At 43.5% G+C, this 12,717-nt stretch overlaps 1 protein-coding gene across 1 annotated transcript; it reads left to right on the top strand.

Annotated features, from left to right (window-relative positions):
- Positions 1 to 12: 12 nt before the first annotated feature.
- On the top strand, positions 13 to 12,679 carry LOC119457670 (bifunctional lysine-specific demethylase and histidyl-hydroxylase NO66). The gene is made up of 12 exons (XM_037719309.2): positions 13 to 290; positions 466 to 570; positions 738 to 913; positions 2,200 to 2,520; positions 4,796 to 4,903; positions 5,018 to 5,052; positions 5,922 to 6,016; positions 6,415 to 6,498; positions 7,095 to 7,199; positions 9,534 to 9,675; positions 11,163 to 11,277; positions 12,063 to 12,679. The coding sequence occupies exons 1-12, from the start codon at positions 243 to 245 to the stop codon at positions 12,322 to 12,324; spliced, it is 1,596 nt and encodes a 531-aa protein (XP_037575237.1). The 5' UTR covers positions 13 to 242; the 3' UTR covers positions 12,325 to 12,679.
- The last annotated feature ends 38 nt before the right edge of the window (positions 12,680 to 12,717 follow it).

Here is a 12,717-nt window from a genome sequence, read left to right as displayed (position 1 = left end):
CAGCCGGCTGCTCTGCGCTGTCACACTTGTTCGTATGTTGTTACGGAACGGCGCTAGTCTAGCCATCATATGAACAGTTACGGAATACGTTGATAAGCTCACTGACTGCTAACGGGAGCGACTGCGATACTTCCAACTTAAGAGACGTCGAGTCCGCTTCACAAACGTCGCCCTGTGGCCAGCTGCGGCTGCCAGTTTAGCGCACGTGCTCTAAAAGCGTGGTTAGTTCGCGCGTACGCGAAATGAATAGAAAAGTGGAATCAGCGATTGCAGTGTACAAAAAGCGGAAGGTGAGACAAACTTGTAGATGTCATGACGCTCTGCTGCTAAAGCCTTTTTACTGTGAAGTCGGTCTCATATTTGTTTCATATTACTAGTGGGGAGTCGTTACACTTTTCATGTTGAACCACCTATTTACGGTGCGTGAATTAACACATTCTGCGTTTATTGCTCAATCTACCGCAGGGAGCGAAAACAAACAAGAAATCTGCCAAAAGTCCCGACCCCCGTTCTCCAGGGAAACTCGCAGATAAACGTCAACGTCGCAAAAGGTGCTCAAGTACGCCCCAGGTACTTTTCATGTTACACGTTAAAGGTTACCGTAGTACTGTTCAAGTAAGCTGTTGCTTCCCCGCCTTCCTTGCCCACAAGCGCTTAGTGTTCTCTCTTGGCCCGTAAGGTGGTTCACTGGGCGCGCAGGGCGAAAAGCAGTGATTTCTCTTGTTTCGATTTTACAGAAAAATGGCAAGATCAGAAAAGAAGAACAGTGCGCTGTTTATGACGGCTTGAACGGCTCCACGTCTAGCGATGGCTCGGAAGCAGTGAAGTCGATCGTTTCGGGAGGCAGTGAACTTGCTGCGGAACGTTGTTTCGACTGGCTCATCCAGCCAGTCGAAAGGGAGCGCTTCTTCAGGTGGGTACTAGGGCCGATAAGTTTGCGGCACAGTGCAGACAAATATCGGCATAAAAGGACCCAACTATTCAGTTTGTGCTACGGCGAGGCAGGCGTACGAAACACGAACACAAGAAGGAGAACGACAAAATAAATTACAATTGACAGGTCACACAGTGGCGTAAAAGGCGGAAGGCGGAAAACGTATCTGCGCATGCTAAGTTGGGGCTGCCTTCCCTTGAGCACGCACAAATAAATTTTGTGTCGTTCTTCTGTTCTGCCACTGTAGTTATTTTCAATTGACAGTCGGTATTTCTGTAGTCCTTCTCATTCTTGTGTTCCGTGTTTTGTATGCCTGCCTTTCTGCACCATGAAGTCCCACTAACTTTCTCAGCATTGTGTTGTTCTAAATATTCTTTTTCTTTTTTTTTCTTTTTTTTTTTGCAAATACATTCAGAAGGTAAACTGGGGAGCCAACCGCGGAAAGAACGCATCAGTTGACTTGCTTGTAGCAGATGATGAGCTCTTCAAAGGGCACCAAAGCGAACTGTAAAGTGAAGCTATGTTGATAGACTGGAAATTCGAAGTAGCAAGTGAATCAGCTTCCTGGGTTGCAGTAGGCTAGTATGCTAGAGAACATTGTAAAACTGAGACAGGTTGGAACACTGCCTTAAAATTTTTGTGCCTGCTTCCTGTATTACCACAAATGCTAACTAATACTGTCTCTGGCTAGGTAAGTTATGTAGTAACAAATTCTACTCCAATCAAAAGAAAAAGGCAATTGTTTTTAGAATGTTTGTAGTTTCCTCTTGCAAAAGCCAGCCTAAATTTATGGAAGAGCTTCAAAATGTGGGGTGCCTTGGAGTGACGATCTTGCCATAGTTTGCGCGCAAGAATGGTCAAATCAGGAAAGCTTGTTTTTCCTGATTATATATATATATATATATATAGAGTCTGAAGTTGTGAAAGTTATCAGCACAGCCTAATTCAGTGCTTACTTCTAGTGTTCTTGCTGTGATCAATGCTTTTATGTGTGTAAACGAGTAATACAGTCCTGGACAAATGCTGCTTGAACAAGAAATTCCGAAGTAGAATACCTTTTGCAAGTAATAACTTGGGAGCAGAATCTCGCACCAATACTTATCTAGTGGCCAAAGCTAGTGTAGGCATCACACTAGGCGTACAAGCCAAAATCATGCAGATACTACACGTATTGGCCAAAGTAGAAATGGAAGAACACATTCAAGTTATCCCTAACTTGTTTGTATTTAATTTCTCGACTGTAAACAAGTCTCCTGCATTTGCAGGGAGCTGTGGGAGAAGAAGCCCATGTTGGTCCGGCGCCACCAATCGGACTTCTACCAGGGCCTCATGAGCTGCGATCAGCTGGACCGTATCCTTCGGGAACGGAGCCTCTTCTTCACAGAAAACATAGACCTGACAACCTATGAGGGAGGCAAGCGAGAGACGCACAACCCAGATGGACGTGCGCATGCCGCAGTCGTCTGGGATGCCTTTCAGAAGGGCTGCTCAGTACGCCTGCTCAACCCGCAGACATACAGCCGTGCCGTCTGGCGCCTCTGCTCTGTACTGCAAGAGTTCTTTGGCAGCTTTGTGGGTGCGAACATGTAAGTGGTCACTCCCTCTGCGGCCTTCTGCTGTGCGTGTGCTGCTCTCCAAGCACTACACACCTTATCAGAAGTGGCCCGAAAAAAATTCAGAGTGGCAGAACTGTCATTCATTTTGTTAAAAAGCCACAAACTTTAATGTCGTTGGCTGTTCTTAGGACTACCTTTTCTTTCTTTTCTTTTTTTTCTTGGAGATTGGCAGGTGTGTGGTGTTTGCAAAAGCTTTTAGTTCAAACAACTTTAGGTGTATCACTTTTTACACGTCTAGGTTGGCTGAAGCAACAGAAATGGATGTGATGAACTAAACTTGTGAATGGGTGCACTTCCGACAAGCATGTTTTTCCGTCTCATGTAATAATGAGTGTGTTGACTACATGCTGTGCAAACAGTGTGACATAGTGAATGTGTTGCAACAGTGGGGCGCTGCTGCGGGTGCTGTGTGACATCTAGCTTTGGTAGCAACGGCCTGCAGTACATACTTGAGGTACAACCATTTTTCAAATGAGATCAGGACATCAAGCACTTACACTATGATTTTGTGAAGCATGAAATTACAGTTGAACCTCGTTATCACGGAAGTCTCATCTGACATGAAAATACCTTTGCTATATCAGATATCCATTAAATGCATACATTCGCTACACACTGATATACGTGAGAAAGCTTTTATGTGTACTTCGTTATATCCGTGTTTGTTATATTGAGGTTTCACTGTATAGTGTAGGCGAGTGGATGTTTCCAGCAGGTGCAATGCTGGTTTGGCAGAATGTGTATATGCAGCTGTTTTGCCTGCAGAGGTTTTGTAGGTAGGGTCTTCAAGTGGCATCTTTCAAATTCACTGGTTCACTTTCTATGTCCATCGTTTGCAAAAGCTGTTGCCTATCTTGACCATTTTTGGAGTTATTATTGTTGATAAACATGACTTGGCATTCTCTGTGCTTTTTGTTTGCTTGTTTGTTTCCTCATGCATTTCGGAAAACGAATATAGTCCGAGGTAACCAAAATAGCTCAAGCAGAGAGAATAAAAATAAACAAGAAATGGTTGATACTAAGATCAAAAGACATGTCATAGTAGGCTGCAATGGTTATGGGCAACACACAATGATGTTCCACTTAGTCATTAGTTATGGCAACCTTTATGATGGCAATTTTATTGTCACATTGAATTGCTCCGCATATTGAACAACATAGACAGAATTAACCATGGTCATGCTGACATGTGATGGCTTTATGATTTTATGATTGAAAATCAGGATGTGGTTGCTTAGTTTACATATGGAAGCACGAAAATTTAACCACCATACCTGAACATTGCACACACACAGACACATTGATGGTCCAGAAAATGTTCATGAGTTTACTTGCTGTTTTTTTTTTTTTTTAGTCTTCACAGTTGGTCAAACAGTTGTGTTTTGTGGAGCAAGGCATGCAATTTTAAGTGAAATGTGCTGATGGAACTACAAGAACACATGTAACATCAGCTTACTATGCACCAGCAAGCCCTAACCATAGGTCTAAACGAAGAGTGCAATGAGATGTTGTCTGGTGACCGGCAAGCATTCTCATTAATAAAGAAATATATAAACTAAAAAAAAACATCTGTCTTTATTCAAACTTAGAAGTTTTATTGAAATCTAATAATACAAAAAATCCTTCACACATAATGCCAATCTAAGCAACTGATACATCAAAGACAGCAGAGCTGTATAAGACTGTTTTCATAACCTTTGTAAGTGCTAGGGCTTTTTTTTTTTTTGCTGGCTGTTCTTAGTGGTGACTCCCATCGAGGCTGCGTTATAGCACCGTGCCCTGTGCTTTCACTGCTGCACCCATTTAATCTCTTAGATTACCACCAATTGCCTGTGAAACATGACTTGAGAAACAAAAATTACTAATTGCTGGCTACAAAAAAACTGCGCAAATAAGTTGATGTCTATTTAAACACGGTATGCACAACAAAACTTTTGTTTTATAATCACTGATAATTGTGTTTCAAAGCAAACGTTTGGGAATCTGGCTGTTTTGATACTGAGCACGTCTCCACACGCTGCCTTCACAACCGCACGAAAACGGCTGTGGAGCTCCTCTCAATAGCTTTGCTGTAAAAGTATTTACAAGCTCTTTTATATCGTGGCGAGTGTATGTTTCTGATGCTTGAGAACCTTAGCTCTTGCAAGCACGTGATGTCTGGCTGATCAAAACCATAGCTCCAGACTCTTTTATGCTGTAACTGTACTGGCTTTTCTTACTTGCTCACCTGCCGTTACTTGTTTAGGTACCTGACCCCAGCTGGATCCCAAGGGTTTGCTCCCCACTACGATGACATTGAGGCCTTTGTTGTTCAGCTGGAAGGCCGAAAGTGTTGGCGTCTTTATGCTCCAAGGTTTGTCCCCTGCTTTTCCTACTGGGATTATTGTGCCGTTTCTTCTGCTTGCTAGGTTCGTCACAAATCCACTGATTTCGTTCATCAGCGGTGGCTACTTTTTTTGTTTAACAGGGACCCCTCTGAAGAGCTTCCACGATTCTCAAGTGGCAAGTGCACACTCATTTACTCATTTTGCTACTTTTGTACCGATTTTTTTGTGCATGGCAGTGGAAAGAAAGTATTCATGGAGTGGAGCCCTGGTAACTGGCCCTTTCAGAAGTTAGTTTGGTTTTATGGGACGAGAAGAAATGTATGATTGTAGTTGAACGTCTATATAACAAACACGGACATAACGAATTATTAGATATAACAAAGTCAACCCAAAATTGGTCCTGCCAACATTGGCATGTAACGAATATCGCATATAACGAAGGCGTTTTCGTGTCTGATGCAACTTTGCTATAACGAGGTTTGACTGTAATCCAAATGTCAAATTATCGAATTATCAAACAAACAAAGTCTTAGTGCATACCTTTAATTAGCTAAAAAATACGCTAAGCTCATTTGTATTTGTACAAAGTCTGTGCAGAAACTTCTACGATTTTCCTCATTTCACTCAAATAGTAAGTTTTCACAACATTTTAGGAGAACTCGCACCAAACTTGAGCAGATGACCGACACCCTTGTAATTTCTTCCGTATAGCGGCGGCGTAACACACACATCTTCATGCAAACAGACATGCTTCTCATTACCAGGCACATCTCTTTATATTGCCGCCAGTAAGTTGACCAACAACATATTGTCAGTGGTGATGTAGTCGGAGAGTATGACTTCAGCTCGTGCGAGATTGTCGAAGTGCCTTTCACCCTGTTTGTTTAGGGCTTCGTAGGTTTAATAACAGCTTCCGCCGTGTCATTACAGCTTCATGCCATTAACATAGCTTGGTTTTGACTGTCAAAAGTAATCACGTACTAATGCCGTTACACTAACCGTTCACTTTTCAACTTTCTTGTTTCATATCTAATTTCATTTCAGAAAACTTCTCTCCTGAAGAAGTGGGGGAGCCAATCTTGGAGGCTGTCTTGGAGCCAGGGGACTTGCTTTACTTTCCTCGTGGAATCATACATCAGGTACAGGGGCCTATCATACTCTGGTGTCACACTGTAAAAATACTGTTTGTGACATGGGTTTGCGACATATGTTTGCTGTGCTGGGTTTGTCAATTCAGTAACTTTATGTGTGCTTGGCACAATATTTGTAGCAACCGGAATAGTAGTGAAGAAGTTCTGCTAGAGAGAAAAATACTTGCTCTTTCAAAGCGACTTGCGCAAACCGCAAAATGATATTTTTGTCATTGGGAAGAAATGTAGGAGGGAGAAAACAATTGGTCAGCCCACTACATCTGTTGTAACCAATGTTTGAGCAACATTGTTTTACCAGTGTCCAAGTGTCGTGTAGTTTTTTTCAGCGCTTAAAAGGTGCATGATGTTGCAGCATTGCATTGTGTGATTGATTGCTGTCTTTGCAGGCCTACACTCCTGAAGATGTCCATTCGTTGCACCTAACTCTCTCCACATGCCAACGGAACACATGGGGTGACCTTTTCCAAAGGGTATGTTCCAATGCTGAGTTCTTTTGCAGCTAATAACTGCCTGCTTTTGGTTTCCTCATACAGTTGTACCTCGTTATAGCTTATAACAAAGTTGCGGCTTCCACTAAAATTACTTTGTTATCGTCGATTATTTGTTATAAAAGTACAGTTATAACGATAAAAAAAAACCAACGTTGCATCTACGTGAGAGAAATGTAAGTGTGACATCGTTCGTCGACATTGCAAGCCACTCAAGCAAGGGTGGTATTCTAGGTCGTTCACTTTCAAAGATAAAATCACTTTTGAAACTTGTCGTGTGCATAGCAACAGACTTGTCGTGTCCATGGAGTCAGCACTCCCCTGGCACAGTGTGCTGTCCGATATGACTGGCAAGCCACCTTTATTGCTGAGATCGGCCACTCGGTGCCGGGTGGTCGATAATGGCTATGTGGCATCATATGTTCGTTCTTTAGTCCTTCTGTCTGTGTAATACTAAGCGCAATACAATCATGAATGTCCACCAACTAGCCCCGTTCATTGCATTACTAAATATGTTTCAGGCATCTTTGGTTGGCATTCTGTTGTTTTTCTTAATTGTTTCAACATTTCTCTTTCAGATGATCCCCCAAGCAGTGCAGCTGGCTATGGAGGAAGACGTGGAGTACAGGAAATCACTGCCGAGAGGCTACCTCAACTACATGGGTGTGGCCAATGCAGATGTGGTCTGTAATCTTTGTCTGTCTGCTTGCTCGCTGTTAAACAGTGTGTGTGTGTGGGCCTGGAAACAGGGCCTTGCAAGTATGAAATCTATAATGTTTTCAAGCAAGCATTTTGCTTTTATTTCCATGCTAACTACTGTATTGCAGGTTGAGAACAATTGCAGTACAATTGGAGCAATATGAACAAGAAGAATAAGGCGAAGTGAGGGGCTTCGTGGTTTGTTAGTTACAATCGTATGAAAACAGGAAGTTAACTGTTCTTTTTAATTGAAATGTCGAAACAAAGACTGCCAGTTTCACATAAAGGCAAAGCGTGCAAGGCTATTGGCTGCAAGATCGAGCAGAGTCGCCACCTGGATGGCACTGGCTGAACCACGAACAGTGTGGATTGCAATGTGTGTCATCTGCTACAGCCTATGTGTTTACATATTTGCATATGGCTTGCATATGTTTAAAGACAATTTCTTCTGCGATTGTAGCATGGCCGTAAAATCTGGTCTGCATTTTCTGATTAGGTACAGAAGCAATTACCCTTTCACTGTCTTTGCACTGTAGTAAAATCAGTGACTGCCCATGTTGAGCGTGCAGTGCATGACTGCCGCACTCTCCGTTCGCCCTAATCATATCACATTTGTTGTCACTTTGTGCATCAAGTAAACCAGGAAGCATTTTTCCTAGCTGTCTTAAAGAAATCAAGTGATTGCAGCGATATGTGAATGCTGTGCTTTAGCGACTTTTTGCGATGTGTTGATCACTCCTGCAATCTCAGTGATAACATGCAACACGAATGAGGTGGCGGGAAATCACTCAGTAGAAAAACAAAAACCATTAGCAAGCACTCATTATAATGTCATAAATTTTATACAGTAACTGTATCATGATAATTGTGATAAATTTCATAACTCTTGCTTAGTAGTTACACGGTGGCCTGAGGATTTTTTTAATCTGTGGTTCTGATGCCATGAGGGTGAGTTTATTTTGCCTCGCAAGTAAGTCTTGAGATTTTATGTTTTGACTCTCTACTAGAAAAATAAAACTAAAATAGTAGGGTATTAGTGAGGCTCATGTGTGACAGCTGTCACGAGACGCAGGACGTCATAAAACTGAGTTGAAAGGTGGTTGCCATCATTTTCTTTCGTTCTTCAGTGTGCAGTTGTTAGCTGGATGAAAAACAGTGGCCATTATTAACTGAAATAAAACAACCTAATGATTTCAGCCTCTCAAGTAGTTACAACTTGGCACATAATCATGCAAGGGCAGCTTCGTGTTTCAGTTAAACATTTTTGTTGTTACTGCGTTAAAAAAATATTCTTGTCTGAAGCAACCCGGCGAGCCTCATAGTATGCTGTCACTGATGGTGGCCTAGCTTGTTTAATTGAACTCATGAGCTTTTTTCGTTTCACAGCAAATTAAAAAGAGAAAGATAGACACGGAGATGTATGGCTAAAAATCGGTGATGTGAAGTGTGCATTACCTTGCTGGTTCAACTTTGTTGTACAGGGATGCTGACTTTTTTATAACAAATTCAAGATTCGTCGAGAATGCTGTAATAATTAAGTTGCACAACAATTTCCAGTAGAAAGAAGGCAAGATGAAAAAAGAAAAAGGAACGAGAACACTGGTTGTGCGTTTGTTCTGTTCTGCACATGGCACATCAAAATTACCACTGGTCGCTGAACGCTGTCGACTTTAGCAGCTGCAGCAATGTGCATTTCACTTTTGAGCTTGTCACACATGTAGCCATGCACTAGCATGTAGCCACCTTTGTCGCCAAGAATGTTCTTGTGTGCAGGTCATCTAACCGGGTTATATTCAGCATGTGGCCAATGAACTCTTTCGACTTTAAGAACTGCAGAAATGCACATGTCGCTTACCGAGCTTGTGACAAACATGGCCACAGTCCAGGTGCCCCTGTCAGCAAGAGTGTTGCCGAGCACAAGTGTGATCTCGCATTGTGCAGAGTAGGTGCTGGTCGTCATTGTTGGGGACAGATGCAGAGAAGCTGTCCATGGACCTCCTCACACCTTCAACTGTTGCATGGATGTGTGCCACCCATTCATACGAGAAAAAATTGTTTAGCCTTTGTGAACGGTGCACCCGCCACAGTGGGCACAGCAATGTTGCATCACAGCTAGTGAGTCGTCGTGGTAGCTGCAGCTTCAGGGAAGGATAGAGAATGTGGCCGTTCAAGAGATGAGGGAAGTTCCGGTCGATTAGCGTGATGACACGAGCCAGTGAAGGGAGTTCTCTTGCAGTGTCTGCCGTATACGGAGGTCTTGATGCTGTCTGGACATGAATGGGAGTTATGGCAATGCGCAATTGTTTGAACTTGTGCAGGCGAGCGATGCACGTGAGGCCTTCTTGGGAAAAGTGCGACACCTGGTGGAGAAGTTGGTAAACTATTGTCCTGTTGACGCAGCTGTTGACCAGTGCGGCAAAGCTCACCTGCACGAAGCACTGCCGCCGCTCCTTTCACAAGGTGAGCATCCAATTCCTGCTGCACCTTCTTGTGCAGTCGAACCTCTCTAGCTACTTTTTAACAACTTAAATAGGGCAAATGGACAAATGGTCACAGGAACATGGAGACCTGAAATGATCAACATAGGTCGAATGGACGATGTCGCCAGAGCCAACGTTTTGACAAAATGAGTTCTCTTCATCAAAGCAACAACTCTTTGTTGTTCCTTTAACAAGTTATATATTCGGCTAGGTTATGCACGACTATTTGCAAAAAAAAAAAAAAAAAAGCCTGGTTATGCTTGGTTTCAGGCTTTCAATGTCTGCTGTAGCCAAAGCAGAAAAGTGCCTTAGCAGATGTATAAGCAAAGAAAAGCCTTGCTTGGAAATTATGACCAGCATGAGTAAAAACAGATGAAATGGCACTTTTCAACATTGTCATTTTTTTAAATGCCTGTAGTACACTTTAGCAAAAGTATTTTCAGTAAGAGCTGTCTGCTTGAGGGCAAACTAAAAGTAAAAGGAACCAGAGCTTGCTTGGCAATGGCTAGAGAGCTCCTGCAACCTGTCTAGAGAGTGACTGTGTCGATGTGTGCCAGCGAGTCCAGACTCTTCAGTGGGAAGCCGTTCTAAGAGTGGAAGATGGAGGATTGGAGAGTGAGAAGGCTCGTGCCCTTCTCCACCTGTGCCAGGCACACCTGCGATAGTATGGCCTCTGTAACTTCACTGTGGTCAAGACGTAGGCTACACTACGGTCGCCGCAGTAGATATATGCAGTTTGACCGGTCAACAGTGACCTGCATCAGTGTCAAGCAATGCGATACGAGACTTTTAAAATGTTTCATCAAGCCAAACAATGACTAAAAGCACCAATTTATAGAACAGGCAGATGCCAAATGGCAGAACCAACCTGCTGTAAATGCAGAGGCTCTTTTGTTTTCTTGGGCAAGCAAAACTTTCTCGGGCTATGAAACACACGGCCAATTCCAGCAATGCAAATATTATTGTTATTGATAGCTGGTGACGCTTCTGCATTACAGTCAGAGTGGACTTTCAAGAAAACATGTGCAGCAGCTGCTTCTGTTGCACAAAATTGGTTATCATTTACCCTTGTGTTAAACCTTTTGACATTCAGCTTGCTATGATGGTGCGGTTCTGTATCACTATACTGCTGAAGAAGAGGTTGCGGGTTCTATTCCCTGCTGCTGTGCTTGCATTCCGATGAGGCCTGAATGTGAAAACACTCACAGTGCATTGGATGTTTGTTGAACAACCTCCAAGTGGCTGAATTATTTTGAAGGCTTCCAATACGGCATCCCTCATGACCTGCGAGTTGCATTGAGGTGTTAAATCCCATAATTTAAGTTTAACGAGGATTCTTTTTCTTTAATGAAGGGTTTTTTGATGACAGACCAAAGGCCAGTTTGTGAGCCATAAAGTGATGGTTTCCATTAAAATTTTGAGGTGTAAACACTTACTGAGGATTATTTTTGGTGATGCACCGTGCAGAGGAACGTAGGCGTAGTGTTCACACTGGTGAACGCTGGCACCGTGGCCAAGTTGTGGATGTACAGGAGCTGGATCCGGATGCCCATGTGCGGCTTGCTCGCAGGAATGCAGTCAGGTGGGTCTCTTCTAATTATGAGGCAGCTCACGTGTGCTGTACTTTCTGAGGGCTCTTATTGTCATGCCCCGAGCGTTCGCACATTCTGGATATCTTATGAATTTTGAGAATGCATGAAAGCATATTTTGGGCATTGCATTCAAGCAGCAGGTATTGAAGGCTATGCAGAACATTGACATCATGATGCTCAAGCTGCTACTGACGTATATGTACAGCTATTGTGGACCATGCAACCAGCTTCGTTTGCCAGTGCTTTGTCCTAGCACATAGAGATGGCAAGCAAGTTGCGAAGTTGAGATGACAAAACAGCCTATGGTGCAGAATGATAGTGTACAGCTTTCATAAAACGAATGGAGGTCCCTAGGGGCTTAAGTTTGACTGACTCCTGTCTGTGACGTGTTGCGCTTTTGGCTGTCTGACAGAAGACAGAGTACGTAGTGGTGAAGATGAGCGCTCACCTCTGTCTCCAGAGTTTTCGAGCAGTGCCAACACACAGGAGGCCAACTAAATGGTCATGTACATAGTGGTTTAACATTTTATACAAGTTGCGCAGATAGTGTTTATCTTATCGAGCATTGCTTGAACACACTACAGGACACATTCGTCATCTGTTACTGTGATATGCAAATACTGTTGAATTTTAAAGGCGGTGCAGTGACCAGACTATCAACCTTGCTGCAGTTACTTTGCCAACACGCACCGTGCGATTCTAATCGTTAACCACAAGTGAAAATAATTGCAATTAGTCCTTAATTTGGCTGATGACGGCACGCTGCTACCTCCAGGCTGGTCGTGGAAGAGGAGGAGGTGCGCCTGTACCACTCGTTCGACAACAGCCGGCGATACAAGGGGCGTGATCCACAGTGGATCGTCTTGGAAGAGGATCAAGCACCTGCCGTGGAGGCACTTTTGCACGCTTACCCTGGGTATCTCAAGGTGGACGACCTCCCTCTGGATAACCCAGTTGACAGGCTTGAACTGGCAAGCCTGCTCTACGACAAGGGGCTGCTCATAACCAAGCAACCACTTGAAATAGCGGACGACTAGGTTTGCGTGAAGTTCATCGTAGTGGCTTTGTGTGGGAAATCGTGTGCACAGCCCAAGAAGCTGGTGCTCCACCCTTTGGCTACCAGTGCCCGCATGCATGCAGCCTTTTGCCATCGTGCATGGTGACTTTGATTGTGGCCTCCTTTACTGCAGAGACATTATAGCGGGAGAAATGGGCTGCTGTGACAGTAGACATGTGAAGCTGTCCTTATACTGCCTACGCTCGAATGTTGGTTTTATGAAGTGACAGAGCCAACTATTGAAAGTGTGTCATTTAGTCATCTCAGAATCGTCTTGCTGCTGCTTGAACCAATGGTGTAATTCTCTTGAAAATAAAGCCATTCAATACATCACTGTCAACGTGTACGACAAATGCAAAGTTTAGCTGCCAGT

This window comes from Dermacentor silvarum, chromosome 7 (genome assembly GCF_013339745.2).
Source record: "Dermacentor silvarum isolate Dsil-2018 chromosome 7, BIME_Dsil_1.4, whole genome shotgun sequence".
NCBI classification, from domain to species: Eukaryota; Metazoa; Arthropoda; class Arachnida; order Ixodida; family Ixodidae; genus Dermacentor; species Dermacentor silvarum.
This window is presented reverse-complemented; position numbering and strand designations above follow the sequence as displayed.